Source organism: Danio aesculapii, chromosome 21 (genome assembly GCF_903798145.1).
Source record: "Danio aesculapii chromosome 21, fDanAes4.1, whole genome shotgun sequence".
Lineage (NCBI taxonomy): Eukaryota > Metazoa > Chordata > Actinopteri > Cypriniformes > Danionidae > Danio > Danio aesculapii.
Genome location: NC_079455.1, coordinates 20,082,261 through 20,107,867, shown reverse-complemented (window position 1 = coordinate 20,107,867; position 25,607 = coordinate 20,082,261). Strand labels below are relative to the sequence as shown.

General features: G+C 41.8%; 2 protein-coding genes across 3 annotated transcripts in view; both read right to left on the bottom strand.

The window, feature by feature from the left end:
* Positions 1 to 1,936: 1,936 nt before the first annotated feature.
* cldn3c (claudin 3c) overlaps positions 1,937 to 25,607 on the bottom strand; it is a 36,680-nt gene continuing 13,009 nt past the window's right edge. The window contains exons 2-4 of one of the 2 annotated variants that reach the window (XM_056447190.1): positions 8,420 to 8,544; positions 7,802 to 8,284; positions 1,937 to 3,769 (exon numbers count right to left, since the gene is read on the bottom strand). In XM_056447190.1, coding sequence (XP_056303165.1) covers positions 3,109 to 3,769; positions 7,802 to 8,265 — 1,125 coding nt within the window. In that variant the 5' untranslated portion in view covers positions 8,266 to 8,284; positions 8,420 to 8,544 and the 3' untranslated portion in view covers positions 1,937 to 3,108. Of the gene's footprint in view, positions 3,770 to 3,866; positions 4,076 to 7,801; positions 8,285 to 8,419; positions 8,545 to 25,607 lie in introns of those variants that run through there. The other variant, XM_056447189.1, reaches the window with a different exon arrangement.
* cldn3d (claudin 3d) lies at positions 11,913 to 13,634 on the bottom strand. Its single transcript, XM_056447187.1, has one exon. The coding sequence runs from the start codon at positions 13,351 to 13,353 to the stop codon at positions 12,697 to 12,699; it is 657 nt and encodes a 218-aa protein (XP_056303162.1). The 5' UTR covers positions 13,354 to 13,634; the 3' UTR covers positions 11,913 to 12,696.

The following is a 25,607-nucleotide window of genomic DNA, read 5'->3' as shown; positions in this document are numbered from 1 at the left end:
TCATGTCTAATCAACTGAATTTACCTCAAGTGAACTCCAATTAAGCTGCTGAAACATCTCAAGAATGACCAGTGGAAACAGGTTTTTTGTTTTTAATAAATTTGCAACAATTTCAAAAAAATATTTTTCCACATTGTCATTATAGGGTATTCTGTGTAGAGTTTTTAGGAAATAAAGGAATTGAATCCATTTTGGAATAAGGCTATAAACATAAAAAAATGTGGAAAAAGTGAAGTGCTATGAATACTTTCCAGGTGCACTGTATATAAATTCTCTCTCTCTCTCTCTCTCTCTCTCTCTCTCTCTCTCTCTCTCTCTCTCTCTCTCTCTCTCTCTCTCTCTCTCTCTCTCTCTCTCTCTATATATATATATATATATATATATATACACACACACACAGTTGAAGTCAGGATTATTAGCCTCCCTGAATTATTAGCCCCCTTTTTATTTTTTTTTTCTCAATTTCAGTTTGAAGGAGAGATTTCAACACATTTCTAAACATAATAGTTTTAATAACTCATTTCTAATTGATTTATTTCATCTTTGCCATGATGACAGTAAATAATACTTGACTAGATATTTTTTGAGACACTTTTACACAGCTTAAAGTGACATCCAAAGGCTTAACTAGGTTAATTAAGTTAACTAGGTAGGTTAGAGTAATGAGGCAAATTATTGTATAACGATTGTTTGTTCTGACAGTCGAAACAATATTAGCTTAAAGGGGCTAATCATTTTGACCTTAAAATGGTTAATAAAATTTTTTATTCTAGCTGAAATAAAACAAACAAAAAAAGACTTTCTCCAGAAGAAAAAATATTATCAGAAATACTGTGAAAATTTGCTTGCTCTATAAAATAACATTTGGGAAATATTTAAAAAAGAAAAAAAGAGACAAAGGGGGCTAATAATTCTGACTTAAACTGTATATATATATATATATATATATATATATATATATATATATATATATATATATATATATATATATATATATATATATATATATATATATATATACATACATATTTCCAATGCCATATATGGTCAAACCTGAGCTTCTGATTCAAGAGGCAATTCCTCAGTTTATAAGTGAGCATGTAAAACCTTTTCTGTACATTTTTTACTTACCCAAGCCACCTATTATTTAGATATTACAGAACAATTTAACATATTGAATCAGTGCACCATTCGACACCGTTAAGTGTCCAGTGTACTCCAGTTACGAATCAGCAATGCAGATGGTTGGCAAAGTGTTGGCATATTTAGCATTAAGCATTTCTAGTAGCTCAACAAGTGCAACCTTTTGACTTTCTGATGAATGTGGATCTTTCAGGGGATTTCTTCTACATATTTCAGTTTGAGACAAAATTATGTTAAATTTGGTCATACGAGTTGCTTTTAATTCTTCCTCATTCACTACATTCAATTTAATCCTGCGTAACATTTTACTTACAGTTGTTGCTAGCAAAGGATTTGATCAACGTAAAGATAACAATAATAGCATATTCACACTAGATGATAATTACATTCAGGACTGAAATGCTTAGTACTACTGAACCTGAAGTATGCACTACAGCTCTAGCAGGTGAGTCATTTTCCTACGTGGAGTTTCCCTTCCCCCTCTGAAAGGTGGAGATAAGAGTATCAGCCTGACTCTATGGCAACTGCATTACAGAGAGCTGACTCCAGCTAATATCCCTTAGGGTTATGTGTTTGCAGCTCACCATGGTTTTATTACCTGTAATATAAATCAGAATTCACGAGTCTGTTTCAGGGGTCAGGGAAATGCTTTGCCTTAAAAATCCCACTTTCAAAAAGAATAATGTAATTTAATAATGCTTAATACAGTATGTAACTTCTTTCATATTTCATACATAGTTCATATTTTGTTCACTGCTCAATCACACGTCAGCTGGAAGGATCGAATCAACACTCAAAGCATAAATGGAGCTTTTTATTGACATTTGATTTGAAATTACAATAGAGTTAAATACAGATATACATAGTAAAGTAAACATTTTGTGCCTTAAGTTTACTTTCAATCACCATCCCTCTTCCTCTCAGCAGTTTGTCCAGACCAGTTTTGGTTGGATTTGTCTGCACCGCCTATGGCAAACAGTACAGCTTGTATAAGGTTTGTCCGCTGAGTGGTCTCTCTCATAAAGTGTGTTCATATTACTGCCCCGGTTCAAGAACAAAGGACCAAAACAGGTAAAACCACTCCAGCAGTCTTTTGTTTACTGTAACTGACCATTTGTTTCAAATATCAACCGATGAACCATTTTACTTTACCATATATGCTTGATAATATAAAGGACACACAATGGACAAATATTAGTCACAGTACTTAAAATGTTGTGAAAATACACCCAAGAGCGCTATTAAACTCTGTATAAAAATTCTATGAGTAATAAAGGAAGTGTATAAAATGTTTTAAGGGAACTATACATAGTCATGTTAGTCATGTGCAACATAATGATAAGACAAACCTGAAACTTAAATCATACACAAATATTCAGTTTCGGTGTCCCGTGAAATTTTCATAAGCAAATACATGTAAAGAGTTTTTTCTCTTCCTGTTATCCATCTTATGGAAACAGTGAGCACTTCCACTGTGAAAATGACCTTCTTTCTTAGTAGTTATGTTTGTTTTACAGTACAAAAATCAAATGTAAAACAGTTTATATTTGTTTCTTGTTTAGAGCATCACATTACTTAATATTGATCAGTACATCAGAAGGCAAGATGAAAAATCTGAAGTGCTTTGAATTGAGCTTCTCAAGTAAATGGACTGAAATGACTGAAGAATGCGTAGATATCCATACTGAAATACACAAATCATTTATGATACAATTTGACACCATATACACGAAAAGACAAACAGCTAAACAAAAATAGGCAAATTAAAAATGATGTCAAAGAGGAAATACAAACAAAAAAAGTCCCTGATAGACATCATCCCTTAACATACACACACACACACACAGTCTTAAACCAACGAAAAGCAAATATTAACAGCATCACAGCCCTTCATTATGGAGTCCTTTCATATGCATGTTCACCCTTTTTATCTGTCTTTGTTGTTTTTTTTCTTCTTCTACAGATTTAAACGTAGTCCTTCTTGTCATATCCAGCGCTGACTGAGCGTGGAGCAGAATAGCCCATTCTTGCCGGCTTGTACTTCTTCTCTCTTGGAGGACAAGTGCAGCACAGCATGGCTCCTCCAATGATTAAGAGAGCGGCAGCAGCGAAGCCTATGTAAATGGATGCCCCGATCTCTCTTTGCTGAGCAGTCATCATCGGGTTGTAAAAGTCCCGAATGATCTGGTTTGCCACCCAGGCTGAAGGAATAAGATCTAGGATGCCAGCGATAATGAACATGATGCCAGAGACGATCATCACTTTAGCCTTAGCACCTTCATCCTCAATACAATTGGTGCATTTGGCACCCATGACGGAGATCATCACACCTAGAACAGCCAAGATGATGGCGATGATCGTCATGGCTCTGGAAGCCTGCAGGTCTTGTCCTAAAGCCAGCATTGAGTCGTAGACCTTGCACTGCATCTGTCCAGTGCTTTGAACGACACAGTTCATCCATAAACCTTCCCAGATTACTTGTGCCGTGACAATGTTGGCGCCAACGAAGGCCGAGACGCGCCACATGGGAAGAGCACAAGCCACAATGCTAATTATCCAACCAATGATGCCCAGGGCAATGCCCCCAATTTCCAATCCCATCGACATATTTGGTGTACTTTTGTATCTATGACATGAAGAAGCTGATTAATACAAGCTCATACACAAAACAAAGCAGCAATTTCACTTAAAAGAATCCAAAATGAGTAATGAATGTTATTTACCAAGTGCTGAGATGTCTTTGTTGAAGCCGTCTCAATCTTTCCTTTCTTTGTGTAGCCTGTGAAGGTGTTGTGAAGGTGACCTGCCTTTATATTCCCAGAGAGACAGGTGCAAATGGAGGAGGACCTAAATGCGATGACATAGGGGAAGAGATACAGATTTGTGCACTGCACCTGCCCGCTATGGACGCTGTGGGGTGAAGAACAATATGTTGGTGTTGCTTTTCCCTTGTAATCCAATTCCTACTAAAGTGGAGAAACAGGCTCAGCCAGGAAAAGCACCAGGAAGCACAGGCCAATAAGCAAAGGGGTGGAGAAGTCAGCTAATATTTCACCTAAATCGCTTTTAATATTTCACACAGCAGTTAGAGATGTTACATATGAAGGATCCCAGTCTTTCACATAAAATTGTGCTTATTTTATTGACTTATTTAAATGGGAGATATTATGGTGAGGGTGGCTTAGTGGTTAGCACTGTTGCCTCACAGCAAGAAGGTCGCTGGTTTAAGTCCTGGCTTGGCCAGTTGCCATTTATGTAGAGTTTGCATCATCTCCCTGTGTTCACATGGGTTTCCTCCAGGTGCTCTGGTTTCCCCCACAGTCCAAAGACATGCACTATAGGTGAATTAAATAAGCTAAATTGCCCGTAGTGTACAGTGTATGTGTGTGTGAATATTATGGGGACTGGGATTGTATAGAAGTACAGAAAAACTGACGCTCTTGAATGTTCTTGAAGTCTTCAACATAATTAAACATGAGAAAACTTACATTACCCATCAAGCAGTTTTGTGTTTAATAGATGTCTAACAGATGTCTAAACATAGACGTCTTGGCTAAAACAAGGCTAATTTTGGGCTGTCAGGGAAAATCTAGTAAACATCTAAGACTAGCTCAAAATTAGACTAGTGATCAAATACACAGAGAAGACAGATTTCACATTACTTTTCTAGTTTTAGTGTAGTTTAGTTTTAGTCTAGTCTAATTTTAACCCACAGCCCAAATTTAGCCTTGTTTCAGCCAAGATGTCTATGTTGATCTATGTTTAGATGTCATTTAGATGTCTTTTAGACTTCTTTTAAACATAAAAATGCTGGTTTGGTGCAGTTAGCATCTGAATGATAAAATGTCTTTATAAAATGAATAGTTCCAGAGCTTAAACTACAGTTGAAGTCAGAATTATTAGCCCCCCCCCCCCCCCCCCCCCCCCCCCCCCCCTGTTTATTTTTCCCCCCTATTTTTGTTTAACAGGAGAGAAGTTTTTTTTTCAACAGATTTCTAAACATAATAGTTTTATATACTCATTTCTAATAACTGATTTGTTTTTATCTTTGTCATGATGACAGTAAATAATATTTGACTAGATATTTTTCAAGACACTTCTATACAGCTTAAAGTGACATTTAAAGGCTTAACTAGGCTAATTAGGTTAATTAGGCAGGTTAGGGTAATTAGGCAAGTTATTGTAAATAATGGTTGTTCTGTAGACTATCAAAATAAATAAATAAATAGCTTAAAGGGGCTAATAATTTTGACCTTAAACTGGTTTTTAAAAAATTCAAAACTGCTTTTATTCTAGCCAAAATAAAACAAATATTTTTATTTCCTTTCTTTTTATTTCCTCCGTTGTTTTGATCAGGGGAAGTTGAACTTACTGCTTGAATTCAGCTTGTGTTTCTGTCTCTATACCTCATATGTATATTCCCTTTTCTATAGATTTACAGAAGTAGACATGTATTATGCTGTGCTAAATCTAGACAGACTGACTGTAGGAAAAAATATGATTTGACCATTTTTTGCCTGGTTTTTAATTGATCTGATTTATTTGTCTGTGTTAAAGACTAAATATAGCTGTTCTTTTTCTTTTTCGTTAAGTTTTTGATGAAGAAAACAATAAAAATAGCACTGAAATAAACACTAAACGCAACTAAACATTTACTGACTTTATTGAATTCAAGCAAAGCATTAGTAAAAGAAACAGTAAAAGAAAATAAATTAAATTAAAGCCCACAAGACTGCAAAAGCCAAAACAATTACATTTCTTTCATTATAAATCAACTTTGATTTGACAATTTTGACAGGTATAATTAAACAACACTCTAGAGAGAGTATTACCAAAAATCATTCTGTGCTTAAACACATCAATAAATGTGTGAAGTGACAGTGATTGATCAAAACAATGTAAACATTCACATTCAGCAAAAGCAAACTAGATCTAAGTAACTGCAACTCATATGGCCACAATAAATATTCTATGTCTGGTCACACAGATGAAGATTTTGAAGTAGTTTTTGGGGCTGTTTTGCATGGCCTGTTGTTTTTGCAAGGCTTGTTGTAGCTGGATGTTCGCCCCTTCCTCAAAAAATGCCTCCGATACACCCACGGACAGTGTTATTATATATTATAATCTTAGGCCTATCTTTTTTTTAAAAACGTCACTAAAATGACTAATGTGACAGTGTATTTTATGTTACTTTGAATTTTGTTTAAATATTGAAATAGACTAAAGATTTTAATATTGTACCCAACACTGCCCATGGATACCCACAATAGCCAATGAAAGTGAGCAATTGTCACCAATGAGATGTTGCATGTTTTCATTGCTGAAACCAATGCTATCACGACAATTCTAAACTTTTTGATTTAGTGGCTAATTTGTATGAATTTGTACGATCTCATTTGTACAATTTAGTACAATTTGCTCATCCCTCAATAACAGTTGGGTTTAGGGGGTTGGTGCCTTGCCTTCTTTAAAAACTTTCATACAACTTAAATGCATATTGTTTTGCTTCTTCCTTAAATAACACACACGCTTGCAATGTCAGTCGGCCTCCATTTTTGGCTTCATCCAATGTTTGATCCCACATATTTCTGTGAGATCTTGTGTTTGACACTGTGAATTCTTAGTGTATGTGCATTTAGTTGCACTTTGAGCATGCATTATTGTAGTCTGCCACAGTTTTAGAATTGGTAAGGATTTGAAGATCCTCTAAATCAGGGGTGTCCAAACTCAGTCCTGGAGGGCCGGTGTCCTGCAGATTTTAGCTCCAACTTGCCTCAACACAACTGCAACAGTTTCTAAAAAGCCTAGTAAGAGCTTGATTAGCTGGCCCAGGTGTGTCTGATTTGGGTTGTAACTAAACTTTGCAGGATACCGGCCCTCTAGGACCGAGTTTGGGCACCTCTGATCTAGAGCAGGCGTGACCAACCCTGTTTCTGGAGATCGACCTTCCTGTAGATTTCAGTTGCAACCCATATCAAACACACCTGCCTGTAATTATCAAGTGCTGTTCAGGTCTAGATTAATTGGTTCAGGTGTGTTTGATCAGGGTTGGAGCTGAACTTTGCAGGAAGGTCGATCTCCAGAAACAGGGTTGAGCACCACTGATCTAGAGTATCACAGTAGTACCAAGTCTGAGTTCCTCAGATTTAGTAATTTCTGAATAGTTTCTTTAGTGGATGCTTGGAGCTAACGATTTGGGGCTGAATACACTAAATGACTTTGTGGCAGGTAACTTGTCTAATCTTTAACTGGGCAACTGCAGCACAGGACGAAGCCTCTGATCAGAAATGGTGCAGTGGCAGCCAAGCTGAGGAACAGAAATGACAAATCTCTGACAGGTAAACCTACAAATCCAGCCTTTAACACACAGACACACACACGGATAAAAAAAGTAAATAGATACAACATTACTGAACCCTTTATTGTGGAGATCTTCAGATTTTCTTTCTACTTTTTTCTTCTTTAAGAACTTTTTCAGCATCCTCCTGTCATTCAGCACTGACTGAGCGTGTAGCTAACTCTTGTAGTTAATTCAGAGTTGTTAACTCTTGGCGATTTCTCTTTTGGAGGACAAGTGCAGCATAGCATTGCTCCTCCAATGATTAAGAGAGCAGCAGCAGCAAACCCTAGGTGAATGGATGCCCCGAGCTCTCTTTGCTGAGCGGCGGTCAGAATCGGGTTGTAAAAGTCCCGAATGATCTGGTTTGCCACCCAGGACGATGGAATGACATTCAGGATCCCAGCAATAATGAAAGTTATGCCAGAAGCGATCATCACGTTAGCTTTAGCACCTTCATCCTTAATACAAGTGGTGCATTTGGCACCCATGATGGAGATCATCACACCCAGAGCAGCCAAGATGATGGCGATGACCGTCATGGCTCTGGAAGCCTGCAGGTTTTGTCCTAAAGCCAGCATTGAGTCGTAGACCTTGCACTGCATCTGTCCAGTGCTTTGAACGACACAGCTCATCCATAAACCTTCCCAAATTACTTGTGCCGTGACGATGTTGGTGCCAACGAAGGCCGTGACGCGCCACATGGGAAGAGCACAAGCCACAATGCTAATTATCCAACCAATGATGCCCAGGGCAATGCCCCCAATTTCCAATCCCATCGACATATTTGGTGTACTTTTGTATCTATGACATGGAGAAGCTGATTAATACAAGCTCATACACAAAACAATAATATCACAAAATATTTTCCAAAATAGAGCAATGAATGCTATTTACTAAGTGCTCATGTACAGGTAAAATATGTATGCAAATCCTTACTCTTATGTAGCTTTCAAAGATGTTGTGAATGTGACCAGTTTTTTATATTCTGGAGAGCCAGATGTTAATGGAGAAGGACCATTGATGTGATGACACAAGGGATGAGATATTGCTTACTGTGGCCACTGTGAAATTAATAAAAAAACATGTTGTATTGGCTTTCCATTATAATTCAATTGCAACAAACATTGGGTGAACTCCAAACAGCAGAAAGACATTTGTAGAGGTGTTCCAAATAAAAGTGATATAGCCAACATCTGAACCCCCTCACAAAGAGCCCTTCCAGAAGTTATAGCTAAGGGAACATACAATAGGGATTTAAAGAAGTCAGATGATCATTTATGTTCATTTATGTTAAAACTAGATGTGGTAATTAAGAAAATGAATGAAATATTTCAGGTTGACAAGTCTATATGTTTTCATCATGCATTTCATCTCATGTTTAACCAATTTTTTAGGTTGTTTATTATTAGTAAAGTTACATAAATGTATTTAAACCATAAGGGTTAAATTAGAGGCAGCACATTTGATAAAGGTAATATTCCTCCAAAGTCTCTCTATATGGAATTTGCCCATTGCATATAGAAACAGACCCCCCAAAAAACAGAATGACAGACAAAATGTTAAAAACGTCCCTCTGCTTATTGTGACCTGCTGTCTTTTACTGCTCTCTCTGACCTTAGAAAGCGAAGATTGATCATACATATATATCAGTTACATTAAAAAAATCAACAAATGAATTGACTTAATTCAGCTTGTTGAAGACAGTTTGGACTTTTTGGACATTTCTATTATGTAACAGCCAAATTAGTCCCAAAACACCCCCCCCCCCCCTCCCCCCAAAAAGACAAGCTTTTCCTGAAGCAATATTATAAGCATGTTCAATGATACCGTACTGTATGAAATGCAAAGAGAGAATAGAAGTACAGTGAACTCAAACTAGCTCTTGCCAAAGATGTACTAAACAATACTAATGTGACATGAAAATATGAATTGGACTGACATCTGTTTATGAGTTACCTGTTCAACAGAGATCATTCCACAATTTAAGGCTTACATGAAAAAAAACTCTATGTTTCATTTTTGTCATTGTAGTACAGAGAAAACAATACTTTTCTGGGAGGATCAAGGATCTAGTAGGGTTGTAGATTGTGCATGGCTTTAAAAACAAATATAAGAATCTTATAAATTATTCTTGATCTTATTGTCAGCCATTTTAATGAAGTTAATAATAGGATCACAGAATCATTTTTGCTGCAGCGTTCAGAATTTCAGTTGCCACATTAGTGTACAAACATCATCATCATTGTCTGCTACTTATCCGGGTCGCACTACTTAGTGATGGCAGCAATCTTAGAAGAAAATTCCAGACTTCTACAAGATGTTCCCTGGCAAGACGAGAGACTAGGCCCCATCCCAATTCTACCTCTTAGCCCTTCCCCTTCCCCCTCGTTTTGCATGTTCACGTGAAGGGGTAGGGGTATCCCAATTCTCTTTAGCTTGAAGGCTAGGGCTAAGGGAAAGAGCTGATACTCCTCGAAAGGGTAATGCAGGAGATGAGTCAGGAGATGCAAAAATTAGTATTTTTTTGTCAGCCACAACTCAGGACACTGTTCATTGATCTGCCGCGCCACAGAGCGCCATCTGATTAGTTTCATGTTAAATATCATGCGAATGTGCGCGTCTGGTGTGTGATACTTTTAACTGTCATGTGCATGCCGTGTCGCGGCGCCGAGCGGCGCTTCCGGTGTGCGACCAGCATAATAATAACTCCTAGTAGTCCCACAACATTCTGCCACATCTGACACTTGATGACACACAAAGAGCTTACTGCCACATTAGATCGTTATGATAACTTAATATATCAGTGATGTCCCAAAGATATATTCCAAAAAATATATATATATATATATACAATTGGAATAACTACAGCAGTCGCCATCATCAATCTCATATGAAGCAAGAGCTCATGATGACATATAATGACATGTGCAGGTGTTGTAGTGGTGTCCCATTTCTTAGGTGTAAATTTTGAAGCCCTTCCCCTACACACTCTGTTTCAAGGGCCAAGGGGTAGGGGTACAAAAATAGAATTGGGATTGGGCCATAGTCTCTCCACCATGTCCTTCGTTGTCCTCTGGGTCTCCTCCTGGTGGGACAAGCTTGGAACACCTCATCCAGGAGGCTTCTGAAACAGATGCATAATCCACCTCAACTGTCTTCGCTCGATGTTAGGGAGCAGTGGCTTTACTTCAAGTACCTCACTCTATCTATAGGGATGTGCCTTGCCACCCTGCAAAGGAAACTCATTTTAGGCTTACCTAGAAGACGTAAAAAATACATAAATAAATAAAAAACGAGACCTCAACAGAACATTTAGTTGTTTGTCCTACTTTAAGTTAATATCAATGACAAAACTGTTTTTTACACTATGTTTGTTACAAAACTAGAAATAGATGTTGAATTTTAAAGCTAAATAGCCTCCTGCTTTTTTGGGCCAAACACAATTACTTTCATTTTGTTTTCATTAAGTTGGAGCCATCCATTCTTCAACATTATGAAAGGATGCTAATAGAGTGCTGAGTGGCTTCAACTTTATTACAGGGATATACATTTGAGTAAACTATTCAATAGAGTACAAACTGATTGGAATAGAGTTGTGTGCGTGTGAATGTGGTTTCGTATGTTTTCACATGAATTATCAGTGTGACAAGTGGTTGGGTAATTCACTTTTCAACATTTTTAATTTACTGTAGTAATAAAGGTAATGCTGTAATGATATGTATTGTCAGCCAGTAAACATGATGATACTAATATTTGAAACCACTATTTACTCTCTCTGTGGTGGTTTCAAACCTTTATGCGTTTCTTTTTCTAACACATCCTAAATTTAAGTGATTTAAGTAGTTGCACTGTAATCCTTTCAATTTCTGTGTATTTAATATTTGAGATTTAAGGTTAGACTCACGTGGTGTTAATAGCATATTAATGTAGACAGTAATGATTGGAGAAAACAGTTCATGCAAGGGCAGCCAGCTTTTTAGCTGCAATAAATCGGTCAAACCCTACAAAGTAAAAAAAAAAAAGTCTTCCAAGCTTTTAAGCATGTGCTGTCGCCATATATCATTTTCATACACGTTAAAGATGTACAAAGTGCATGTAACGAGGTAAGAATGCTCTTTTTAAATTTGCTGAAAGCAGCACACTATTTCACACTGATATCATGATACCAATCTTTCAGCATTACAAGCAAATGTTGCTTAACCCAGTGGTAAAAGTAGCCTTTCCTCATTGTTTAAACAGAATATAGGCTAATGGTGCAATAAGGAAATCCATTAATAAAAATCAACAAATGATCAAAGATCATAAATGAAGATGGACAGTTTCTTTCATTTATCACTGATATATATTTAATAATCAACTATTTAAGTGAAAATGGATATCACAAGCTTATTAATATACATGTTAGTGCTTAAAATAACGACAGCAAACATGAAAGTGTGCAAAGTATATAATGTGAGGAAACTTTGGGAGGTGCCTGCACAGAGTCTCAGAGTTTCTCTGTTGTTTTGTCCAGAGGAGCTTGAACTTACGAGCTTGAATTCAGTCTGTTTTCTGTCTCTCAAATATGGGAAATAAATCAAAAGCATTTTCCCTTTTTGTGGTTTTACATACATTCTCTAATATTGTATTTTGTAACACGTACACAGATAGACTGTAGGAAAGAAAAATGAAAAGCCCAAAGCTGCTTTCTAGACATGTTCCATATCTAAACTGTCCTCTATCCATTTTTGAGCACTTTTTCAATGAATAAGAATGAGAACAATACTGAAATAAGCATTAGACACAACTAAACATTTACACAGTTGATTACAATTCAAGTTACAATCATATTAGTACAAGATTTCTCATTTGAAGGATTAGCAGATCATGTTTAATTCTTTTAAATGAAAGTATAAAAATATTCCTTCTCAACCAACTTTGGTGAAAGAGTAAAAACTGGAAAATAACAGTAAATGAAAGCACACAACGCTACACAAATATAAACACTGACATTTTCTCACTTTAAATCAACTTATAAATGGATTTTGAAACGCAATCCTAACAGAGAACTACGACAAAACGAATCACGCAACTACAATGTGGAGTGACAATGGACAAAACCCAAACTTTTACATGGAGCAAAAGTAAACAAAACCGAGTTACCTCTAACACATATGTTTACAATTATCTTTCAAGGAAAGACTGACAGCTACAAAAAAAGTCCTCTGAGCTCCTCAGACATAGTCTCTCTTGTTATAGGTGCTTGGAGCCACTGAGTGGTGGGCTGAATAGGCGATACGACTTTGCGGAGGGTACCTCGTTTCATCTTTTGGTGGGCAACTGCAGCACAGGATGGATCCTCCGACAAGCAACATTGCCGCAGCAGCCCAGCCCAGATAGAGCGATGCCCCAATTTCCATCTTCTGAGCTTCTGGTACCAGTGGGCTGTAGAACTCAAGAATAACAGTATGTGCTGACCAGCACACAGGAATAAGCTGCAAGACTGAAGCAGTTATAAAAGCCGCTCCAGAGCTGATCATCACACGGGCTTTGGCCGCTTCCTCCTCAATGCAGTTGGTGCACTTGGCTCCCACAATAGCCACAAAGAGCGCAAGGACACCAACAATGATGGCCACCACCACCAGAGCGCGAGCCGCCTGTAGATCTGCAGGAAGAGCCAGCATGGAGTCGTAGACTTTACACTGCATCTGTCCGGTGCTTTGAACCACGCAGCTCATCCAGATACCCTCCCAGTACACCTGTGCTGTGACGATATTGGTGCCGATAAACGCCGTGACCCTCCACATAGGCAAAGCACAGCAAACAATGTTGAGAATCCAGCCAAGGACTGAAAGCGTGACGCCTACTAACTCCAAACCAAAAGACGCCATATCTCCAGTCTCTTTCTCCTGTTGAATGTTTAGTTTGCTCTCTCTTATGCTCACTGAAGCTCTCACAAAGTCTGTTTAAGTCCTTGAGACAATTACATCAGGAATCTCCAAAATCACCAAAGGACCGTTCAGGCATGGAGGTGGGTGTTGACACACTGAATCTCCTCTACAAGGACGGCTGGAATGTTCTGTCCTGGTAGAAACTTCCCCTTTTCTGAGAAAAGGGCTGAGTTACCTGGCTTCTGACATCAGATGATAAGGTGCGATTCCAGTATTGGTTGGCGTCCTAATAAAAAAGGGAGCTGCTTTCTGTTGAGCGCTTTAACAGAGTAGCTTCTGGTGAAACGTATTCAAACCAAAGGTTGTAACTGTTTGGTGGTGTTAATAGATAACCTTAGGGAGATGTGTAAAAATGCTCCTAATGGACAATCATTGACAACGCCAATGTAAACAGCTACTTGTAAGTGTAGGCTGGAATACATGCATACTGAAGTCTTAAAGGAATCGAGTTCACGCAGATATTTCAAACAAACTATTTACTGATGGTTAAACGTTTATCTATCTAAAATAGACATAAAATATCTGAAATAGACAAACAAGCCCCTCTAAAAAAGACTGTACGTTAGATGATTCAGGTCATACACTTCTTTTGTTTTGTAGTCTATCACCTGTAGTGACCTACATTACATATAAGTGAGTTAAATGCTGAAACTTAAATGCTGTTTTTGTGCGTGAGTGTGTGTATATATATATATATATATATATATATATATATATATAATGTAAACATTTTTCTAAATAAATAATAACTTTTAAATTACTTTAGAGATTCAAAGTTTACCTTCCTAGAAGTACTTATGCTTAAACACACTAACTACTGAATTCAAAGTCCTGGAAAAACTCTGGAAAGGCATCTTCAATTACTGACCATAAAATCCCATCATAAAACATGCCTGTAGTCAGAATATTTCAAATGGCCGTTTCCTGGTTGTCCAAGTAAAGGATTAAATTTAGTGATGCAACCCCAAAACAATACATAAGGAAGTGAAACTAAGATAACGATAGGCTGATATCCGAACAGCGTAAAAGAGAAGCTTAGGCAATCTGAAATTAGAGTTTCATTCATTTATTCATTCATTTTCTTTTCGGCTTAGTCCCTTTAGTAAACTGGGGTTGCCACAGCGGAATGAACCGCCAACTTATCCAGCATATGCCCTTCCAGCTGCAACCCATCACTGGGAAACACATACACACTTATTCCCACACACATATGCTACGGACAATTTAGCCTACCCATTTCACCTGTACTGCATGTCTTTGGACTGTTGGGGAAAACGGAGCACCCGGAGGAAACCCACGTGAACGCAGGGAGAATATGCAACTCCACACAGAAACGCCAACTGACCCAGCTGAGGCTCGAACCAGTGACCTTCTTGCTGTGAGGCGACAGCACTACCTACTACGCCACCCCATTAGAGGTTTAGTACAAAAAAATTCTAGACTGATTAGGTGAAGTGAAACTGTGGTAACTCATTATATTATGTCAATATGTGTTTTGCAGGTCAAGCTTAGGGCACTTTAGAGAAAAAAAGATACAATTCTTCAGGTGTGTACACAATTATGAAAGCAGAAGTATGTGGCAATGTTGGAAGCGGGAAAGTTATGCTACTTAAAAAGGTGAACAGAATTGTTAAACCAAGGCATCATATGGAGAAAATATGATAGCTTACGCAAAAAGCCTAAATATCATACTTTCTGTTTCTGTGGCCATTGAATTCCACATTCTTTATTTTTGTCCACTGTGGAGGTCAAAAGTCATTGGTTTATAACATTCTTTTTAAATATCTTTATAACTTTAATGTCTAAATATCAGCAGAAAAAAGTATTAAAGGTCTGGAACCACTTGAGAGAGAGAGAGAGTAAATGGTATGCGAGTTATTCATTCAATTATTCATTTTCATTTCGGCTTAGTCCCTTTATTAATCAGGGGTCGCCACAGTGGAATGAACCGCTAACTTATCCAGCATATGTTTTACGCAGCAGCTGCCCTTCCAGCTGCAACACATCACTGGAAAACATCCACATACACTCATACACTACGGACAATTTAGCCTACCCAATTCACCTGTACCAGATGTCTTTGGACTTGTGGGGGAAACCGGAGCACCCAGGGGAAACATGCAAACTCCACACAGAAATGCCGAACCAGCGACCTTCTGGCTGTGAGGCGAACGTGCTACCAATGCACCACTGAAAATACAAATATCAGTTAACTTGCCTACTCTAATAGTTTACTTACTCGACATGACCTGCATTGATTTTTATTTTTTTCATACTTGGGTGCCAGTTTGGGTTTGCATTAGAGCTGCACAATATTGTTATCACAATAATAGTATAAGCAATAGCTAAATTAAATATATCTTATGTGCCACGCACTTGTGTGTTAAATAGGTTGTTTGTTCAAACTGACCAATCAGATGAGCTGTACTAACTTTATACACACCTCCCCAGTAGGTGTTATTTTGCTTTTGATTAGACTGGCCCAAAATAAAGAGAGTGCCTCTGAGTGTAGATCTGAAAATAAAATACTACACAGTAAAAAGTGATTAATAGCCACAGCTGAATGAACCACCAACCCCAGAAACCCCAGTACTGAGAAACACCCACACACTCTCACATTCACACACACTATTACACTATGGCCAATTTTTGTTTACCAAATTCACTTATTCAGTTCACTGTGGGGGAAAACAGAGCACATTAAGTAAATAAGAAAACATGCAAACTCCACAGAGCCTCACATTGGATTCGAACCAGCAGGACCAATACTGCTGAGCCACCATGCTGCTCAAGCGATAAGTTGACTTCATTTATAAAAAAAAGAGTAAACCACCTACAAAATGCTGTGCTGCAAAATCACCCACCGCTGAGAATTTTTCGAACAGTGCTCGCATTTCTGCAGCACAAAAAACGTTCAGTGGACATGCAGCCTTAAAGTCTAAATGGTTTTCTTTAGCCTGAAAAAGTATCTATTATCATGAGAAATATTACTGCAGTCTGCACTAGAAGCCTAATAGTTAATGTGTGACACATGGCACTCCGGTGCTCATGCCACCCAGTCACAACCCTCAATTGTATATATTTTGGCCTTTAATGCAGGATTTGTGTGTATGCTAAATTACATTCACCAATTATGCATCCCTGATACGATTTAAAGAACTCCTATTTCTTTGGTGTCTCCATTTCAGCTCAAAATATCCACCAATTTATTTATTATATAATGCTAAAATGCCCATTTTGGTCTCAGAGGAATCTGTAGCTGTTTTTGTGGCCTGTGACTTTAAATGCAAACAAGCTGGTTCTCCCCACCCACCGTACAGCCATGCTTGTTTGTTACTCCTGCATTATGCCAGATAGACAGTGACAGACAGATAGGCAGCAGTCAGTGACAAATACAGAGACGAATGAAACAAAGATTCATTTTATGAGTCAAATATATCAAGTTTATGTGATGCATTTGTGCTGAAGTTTATTCAAGCCTCTCTGCAACGATGAGTCTCATACTATTGCCATAGCAAAGTTCATTACAAACACACACATTATGAATTATAATTTTAGCAATTGAACTGTCTTTTCTTTATTACAAACATGCACCGTTTAAAAATAAAACATTTTAAAGTCATTCTTGATGTGCAGCTGATCACAGAGTTGAACACATCTTTTAATCCCAGTTTCTTAGCAAATCCTGTTCTGTGGATATGTTTATACATGTTACGGGGACATTTAACATGCTCCTGTCTGTCAATTTGATTTACATGGAAAACCACACTGTGGTGGGTCTCAAAATAACTGGGATTTGGATCATATTTTAACGTTAGGCAATTTGACAAAAGAGACTTGTGTTTATGTCAGTCCAATATGACTGTAGACACACTGTACCTACTCACAGTTCTGCCCAAACAGCTTACAAAAGTTGATTTTGCCCTTTAAGACAAAAATAAAGCAGTGGTTGTCTGTTTTATAAACATGACAGTAAAGCAGTTACAATGTTTGTTTATAGTGCAGTGAATTCACATAGGATAGTTGAAGTGGAAATACATCTAATTTACAATGCCACATAATTTAAACCAGACAGCCAACATTTGATTGGAGAATTGATAAATAATTTGACATGAGGAACTCGCTAAACACTTTACTGAACATTCAATAAAAAGTACAGCTCTTTAAATAGGATACACCCAAAGAGCCTGAAGCTGGAAATATTGATAGCTTTGTAGAAGAAATATACTACCACACCCATATAAACCCTTTTAACCTTTTATGTGAAGCAAAAAAAATGACAGAGAAGAAGAAACGTCCTGGTTACGTACGTAACCCACGTTCCCCGAATAGGGAACGGAGACGTGTGTCTGTTATTAAACAGACTTTTGGGAGTGCTTTAGACGACCAATCACATCTGAAGATAAGAAAACGGGCCAATGAAATGCCAATTGAATTGGCGGAGCTTAGCTCCACAGCTGAAACTGATGAGCCAATTAGGGCTATATCAGTCGGCTGCTGGAGCCAGCTCATCAGAATTTGCCTGCTGAAGAGCCGATCGCTCAGCTCCCAGCTGGAGACTCAGGTGCTGTGGCAGTGGAGACACACGTCTCCGTTCCCTATTCGGGGAACGTGGGTTACGTACGTAACCAGGACGTTCCCCTTCATATGGGAACTTCAACGTGTGTCTGTTATTAAACAGACTTTTGGGAGACTGTATGGAAAGCGCCACAGCAGCTAAGCCTGTCGCGTCCCTGATGTGTAGTTTGCCAAGCCAAAGCGTGAGCGCACTGACATCACCAAGAGCGCAACCATCCAACGTCCCCTAGGCCCAACATATTACCATTACATGGGAATAAAAGTTTTAAATCGGGGGTCGTAAGTGTGCTTTTACCTAGCTAATATAGACTAGGGATTTTGGAAATACGACAGTACGTTGGGAAAGCGTGCCAGTCCCCGAAGGGGGAGGACGCAGCGGAGACCACATGCTACCCTAAAAGGGGAGACCTGATGGTAAGGAGACATATGGACTAGCCCTAATGAGGGGGAGTGCTACATATGATAAGCTGGTTAGCGGTTTAGGGAAGACACGGGACCGCCTAATAAGGGAGAACACACCGTGGTAATAATGCATATGACATCACCAAATGGGGATGCACATAGCTGGCACCGATCCTCAATATGCGTGTAGACCTAATGGGCATACCAACCGCACACTGAGCCATGCACTCGACTCCTCCGCTTAGTCGATGCTGGGGGCCTCGGAGGAATTCTCTAGGGTTCGCCTGAGAAGGGAAACTTACTAGTAGAATAGGAAAAAGCGCACGCATCTCCGGTTTAGGGAGCCTGGCGCAGCAAGCGTTTGTGACACCGAGCTTAATTCTCCCCCGATTGATTGGGATTCCCCAATAACCGGGAAAAAAACGGCTCCACTCGGAGGTTATAAAACCTCGCAAATGTGTTAGGTGTCGCCCAACCCGCAGCTCTGCAGATATCTGTGAGAGAGGCGCCGCGTGCTAACGCCAATGAGGAAGCGACACCTCTAGTGGAGTGCGCTCTCACGTTAGGAGGGCGCGGCTCGCCCTGGCATTGATAAGCGAGGGCGATGGCATCAACTAACCAGTGGGCCAACCTCTGTTTTGACACGGCACTTCCCTTCTGCCGGCCACCATAACAGATAAAGAGCTGTTCACATGATCTTACATTTTGCGTTCGTTCCACGTAAAGGCGCAAAGCGCGAACGGGACAAAGCAGTGAGTGGGCTGAGCCTGCCTCCTCCGCAGGCAGCGCTTGCAGGTTCACCACCTGATCTATAAATGGGGTGGTAGGAACCTTGGGCACATAGCCAGGTCGGGGTCTCAGGACAACGTGAGAGTAACCCGGCCCGAATTCAAGGCACGATTCGCTGACCGAAAATGCCTCCAGATCCCCAACTCTCTTGAATGGCGCCAATGCGATCAGCAGAGCTGTCATAATGACAGAATACAGAATCGAGTGGCTAAAACAGATCTCTCTGCAGCCACCAGGACTAAAGAGAGATCCAAGAGGGCATGAGAGGGGGGCGGGATGGATTTAATCGCCGCGCGCCTCTGAGGAATCGGATGATTAGATCATGCTTCCCAAGCGTGTTGCCATCCACCGCGTCATGATGAGCGGAGATGCCGCCACGTAAACCTTCAGTGTGGAGGGTGACAGCCTACGCTCCAGCTTATCCTGAAGGAAGGATAACACAATGCTAATCTGGCAAGTTCGGGGGTCTTCTCGGGGAGAAGCGCACCACTCAGAGAATAGACTCCACTTCAGGGCGTAGGCATGCCTCGTAGAGGGTGCTCTAGCCTGAGTGATGGTGTTAAGTACCGCGGGCGGTAAGTCACCAAAGTCCTCCGCGCTCCGTCTATGGACCACACGTGGAGGTTCCAGAGATCTGGGCGTGGGTGCCAGATGGTGCCCCGTCCCTGAGAGAGGAGGTCCTCCCTTAGGGGAATGCGCCAAGGAGGGGCCGCCGCGAGGAGTGTGAGCTCCGAAACCCAGGTCCGGTTGGGCCAGAGGGGCGCAACAAACAAGACCTGCTCCTCGTCCTCCCTGACTTTGCACAAAGTTTGTGCGATTAGGCTCACTGGGGGAAACGCATATTTGCGCGTGCCCGATGGCCAGCTGTGAGCCAGTGCATCCGTGCCGAGGGGGGCCTCGGTCAGGGAATAAAACAGCTGGCAATGTGCGTTCTCGGTGGAAGCAACAGATCGATCTGGGCTTCCCCAAAGCGCGCCCATATCAGCTGGACCGAATCGGGGTGGAGTCTCCATTCTCCTCGGGACACTAGCTGCCGTGAGAGCGCATCGGCTGCACGGTTGAGCTCGCCCGGGATGTGAATGGCACACAGTGATTTCAGCCGCGTGTGACTCCAAAGGAGCAGACGGCGAGCGAGCTGAGGCATGCGGCGAGAGCGCATACCCTCCATATGGTTGATATAAGCCACCGCCGCCATGCTGTCCGTCCTGACCAGCATGCGTTTCTGCTCCAACACCGGAAAAAAGCGGCGGAGAGCCAGATACACTGCCAACAGCTCCAGGCAGTTGATATGCCAATGCAGGCGGGGTCCGGACCACGAACCCGCGGCTGCATGCTCGTTGCACACGGCCCCCCAGCCCGTGCTGGAGGCATGTGTCATTACGACAACATGCCTGGATACTAGCCCTAGGGGCACTCCGGCCCGTAGAAAAGCCAGATCCGTCCAGGGGCTGAGGGTGCGGAGACACAGCAGAGTGATGTTCACCCGGTGCGTACCCGCGCGCCATGCCCGTCTGGGGACTCGATCGCGAAGCCAACGCTGAAGTGGTCTCATATGAAGCAAACCGAGCGGCGAGACCGCGGCTGCGGATGCCATATGCCCCAGGAGCCTCTGAAAACATTTCAGTGGGACCACTATTTTCCTGTGGAGCTCGTTACACAGGAAAGCATTAGCCTGGCGCGCTCCTCGGAGAGGCGCGCAACCATAGCAACCGAATCCAGCTCCAGCCCGAGGTAAGAGATCCTCTGCACAGGGCAAAGTTTGCTCTTCTCTCGGTTGACCTGAAACCCCAACTGGTCGAGGTGCCGAAGCACTTTGACTCTGTGCATAATCAACTGATCGCGAGAGGAGGCTAAAATGAGCCAGTCATCGAGATAGTTGAGTGTGCGGATGCCCGCAAGCCGCAGTGGCGCAGAGCACCCTCCGCGAGCTTGGTGAAAACCCGCGGAGACAGAGAGAGCCCGAAGGGGAGGACTTTGTACTGCCACGCTCGTCCTTCGAACGCAAACCGGAGAAAAGGGCGGTGGCGTGGAAGAATAGAGACATGAAAATACGCGTCCTTCAGGTCTATGGCTGCAGACCAATCCTGTGGACGGACGCTCTGAAGCAAGCGTTTCTGCGTAAGCATTCTGAAAGCATTTAGTGTAAATGACTGTTCAGTCTGCGCAGATCTAGGATTGGTCTTAACCCCCCGCTCTTTTTTGGGCACGATGAAATACGGGCTGTAGAACCCGGACTCCATCTCGGCTGGAGGGACCTGCTCGATTGCGTCCTTCGCCAGGAGGACCGCAATCTCCTCTCGCAAGACAGGGGCGCTCACGGGGATCACCCTCATGAAAAGGACACCCGTGAACTTGGGAGGGCGAATAGCGAACTGAATCGCATAGCCGAGTCTGACCATCCGTATGAGCCACCGCGATGCGCTGGGCAGCGCTAACCAGGCTGGCAGAGCGCGCGCTAATGGCACCATCGGAGCGATCACTGACGTGCCAGCGGAGGGGCAGCTCGGGATGGGAGTGCTCATCCCGGGAAGCGGTGCGTCCCGGGGAAGAGCTGAAAATAAGAGAATTTCTCTTACCTTCCTCCCTGGATCCCGCGGTGAGGCCAGAGTGAGAGAAAGGAGTCCGTCCTGCTGCACTCTGAGGGCCTGAGGCGAAGGGTCCCGGTGCTGCGAGCTGAAAGGCGGAGCGTCCCAGACTGGCAGTACTCGGGCTCGCGCATCCGGAGAGAGAGGAAACTGCTCTTTTGGAAATTTGGTTGCCGCCAGCCCAGGGGCCGGCAGCGAGGAGTTTAAAGTCGTTGTGGACTGATTTAATAATCCTCGGCCCCCCACCGAGGAAAGAGCAGGTCCCCTCTTTTCCGAATGGCCCGTCCCAGGAACGTTTCGCGGTCCGTTTACTGGACTTAGCGGCGCCCTGGGGCGGGGGCGTTGCAGTCCCGCGGGAGGCTCGGCATTGCCGCCTGGCCGGAGCGGGCAGCGAAAGCGGAGCAGATGAAGCCGCGGGTGGACGCCCTCGGCGAAGAGCAACCGCAGCGGAAGGGGCAGCGGGAGGAGCAGTTTTTCGAGCCCGCTGATAGATGACCTCACCCCTCGCCTTGGACTGCTTTTCACCGCGGAGAATTCCTGGGTGAACTCCCCGACGGTGTCGCCGAAAAGGCCGGCCTGGGATACGGGAGCGTTAAGAAAGCAAGCTTTGTCAACGTCTCTCATATAGCCAAGCTCAGCCAGGGGTGGCATTCCTGGACCACTAATGTGGCCATCGTCTTCCCCAGGGCACGAGCAGCCGATTTAATAGTCATGAGAGCATAATCGGTTGCCGTGCGGAGCTCATGCAGCAAGCCTGGGGGAGAACCGCCCTCCTGCATCTTGGCCAGCTTCTCGGCTTGGTAGCGTTGATAGGTGGCCATAGCGTGCAGAGCGGAGGTGGCCTGGCCCGCAGCAGTGCAGGCTCTGGCCGTGAGAGACTCAGATAACCTGCACGCTTTGGAAGGGAGTGAGGGCGGACCTCTCCGAGTGGAGCAGCTCTGCGGACAGAGCACGCTCCGCCTGGGGAATCGCCTCATAACCCCTGGCCGCTCCGTCATCGAGGGAGGTGAGAGCGGGAGCGCACGAGGACCGGGCAGAAAAATGTGCCCTCCATGCCTGCGTGAGCTCTCTGTGTACCTCCGGGAAGAAGGGGACGAGGGGTCTAAAAGGCTTCGCCTTCTTCACCCCCACGTAACACCCATCTAAGCGGTCCGGCCGCGGTTCTGGGGGACAAGCCATCTCCAGTCCCACGGCCGAAGCAGCCCGGAATAACACGGCTAACATGTCCGACTCCAGATCCGAAACCTCACTGATAACCCCGGAGGGTGGCAGGGGGTCCGGATCTTCATCAGAGCATGTCAGCCCGCCCTCCGATGCAGCGATGGACATCACGTCCCCGGTGTCATCTAATGAGAGCGCGGCCAACCCAGAGGATGGACCAGCGCTAACACTCGAAGCAGAAACAGAGCGCACTGACGAGGAGCGAGGGGTCCGCGGGCCCGAAGGCGACGGATTAGCCCCCACTGTAACCCTCAGGCCTGCCCGAGTGCTAACCGCTTGGCGGGGAGCAGCAGGGGTGACTTGCCCTAATAAAAGAGCTCGCCGCGACCTCAGTTGCGCAACAGTCAAGCCATCGCAATGCGGGCAAGAACTGTCCGCGAGCACCGCATCAACATGTTGGACCCCCAAGCATGTGACGCAGTACTCGTGCCTGTCATCCGGGGAGAGGAAACCACCGCATCCAGAAACGCACGGTCGAAACGACATCTTTAAAAAGACGCGCTGCACGACCGTGTGCTCTCTTAGGGAATTCTGCTCTTTTAAAAAACTGCTCTTTCAGGTCACCAGCGAAACGCCAAGGGGACGGGAAACCCAGCTCGACCGCCGCTAGAACGTCTTCCCTCGCACTGGTGAGAATAATGCTTTCTTCAATGTTGGAAGTCAGCTCAGCAGAAGGGTTCTTCAGTCTCAGATCGGGTCTGAAGCAACAATTCTGATGAGCTGGCTCCAGCAGCCGACTGATATAGCCCTAATTGGCTCATCAGTTTCAGCTGTGGAGCTAAGCTCCGCCAATTCAATTGGCATTTCATTGGCCCGTTTTCTTATCTTCAGATGTGATTGGTCGTCTAAAGCACTCCCAAAAGTCTGTTTAATAACAGACACACGTTGAAGTTCCCATATGAAGGGGAACCGTTATCGCCAAGTGTTTTCAAGACTGCCTGAAACTGGTTTGTGTTTGATAGGTGAGCGTGACATCATCAGCATGTGTTGGCCTACTTCCCTTTCAGAAAGAGGCTGATTATATTTAAATGAGTTTCTGTGGAGCAGTAGACATGACTAATGAGTTTCAGTGGGAAGATGTTGTTCTCTGAAAGGGGCGGAGTTTAGGGAGAGCCAGCTGATGCCTGTGACACTCCATTGGCTGACACACTTATAGTTTTGGTTATGGCTTTTTAACCGTTGTTAACCCAGGTTAATAAAAAAAGTTATAGGTTCATAAAGGACAAAAAATATATAAAAGTATCATATTTTCTGCAGTTTCACTGAGAGATTTCTTTACAAGCATTGGCCTTGGTGATGTTTACCAAACATTTAATAATTTTAAAGACATAAAGCTTTTAAATTTTTAGTTTGTTTACATAATGCCACTGCTGTTGTTTTTAAATGAAAACCAATAATGAAAATAATATCTAAGGCTAAGCAATTTATTCAGATTAGTACAGTTATTTATAAGTTAATGATTAGAAACAGCATTAGTTTAAATGCATTATTATTATATTTACACGCACGCACGCACTTACGCACACACACACACACACACACACACACACACACACACACACACACACACACACACACACACACACACACACAAATAAAATAAAAGTCCTGAGAAAATGTGCCAAATTATGCCAAATGTAGCAATTTTTACAGTAAATGTTTCAATATTTTAAAGCCTTCTAAGCACAATGGAAGTCTGTAAACTAAGAGTGTGTGACTTATTGCTTAAATGACACTGGGATGAAATAGCTTTATGAAATCAAATAGGTGTGAAGTATTACAATTTCAATAAACATACATGTTTTAATGCTGTTTGCTTTAAAATAGGGTTAACTACACTCAGTGTTTTTTTAGTTTAGTTTACACTCAATCCGTTTGATTTTCATTTATTGTTTTGCTTTATTGAATAAAAATTTAAAGCACAAATTAAATAAAATACTTTCAAATATATATATTAATTTGTCAATTTAAAAGGTGATTTATTTTTATACACATTTTATGTTAGAGTTATTAAATTTTTTATAAATTCTGGTGCCACTCTTCATGCTCTGTGGTACATCAAGATCCTGGTAAACATATATTACATTTTATTTTAAACATTTCACAGTGATGAATGATTATTCAGTGGTAAAGTAACTTTCTAAATGCCTAAAATCTGTATGGCTTCAAAAAATAGTTAAAAAGTAACCGTTTTGCTACACTAAACATAGCTTTTCCATGGTATTACTTATTTTAAACCAGAGATGCCCAAAGTAACCTTTGGCGGCCATCAGTGGAGAGTGAGAATGATGGAGAGTGGGGTGAATGCCTTTAGCATGGCTTTTTTGTAGTGTTATTGCTGAGCTACAAAAAAGCTAACTGAAATTAAATGTTTACATTAAATGTTGTGAATGAATCAGATTTTTAAAAATGTAAATACTGTCACTCAACAGAGAGGACCATGCAGTAGCAAACCAAGGCAAAAACTAGTGTAATTCTGTTATAAATGGGATAATTACTGTAATAAGTTCATTATAAAATATATTTAAAAAACTGTATTAGTTAATATAAGGCAATATTATGTAGTAATTTTAAAATATTATTAAATAAATTAGAAAATTACTCATGGCAACTATATTC

Bases quoted from the DNA above. Each gene is read 5' to 3' on its own strand.
- cldn3d (XM_056447187.1), bottom strand. From the start codon at position 13,353: ATGGCGTCTTTTGGTTTGGAGTTAGTAGGCGTCACGCTTTCAGTCCTT.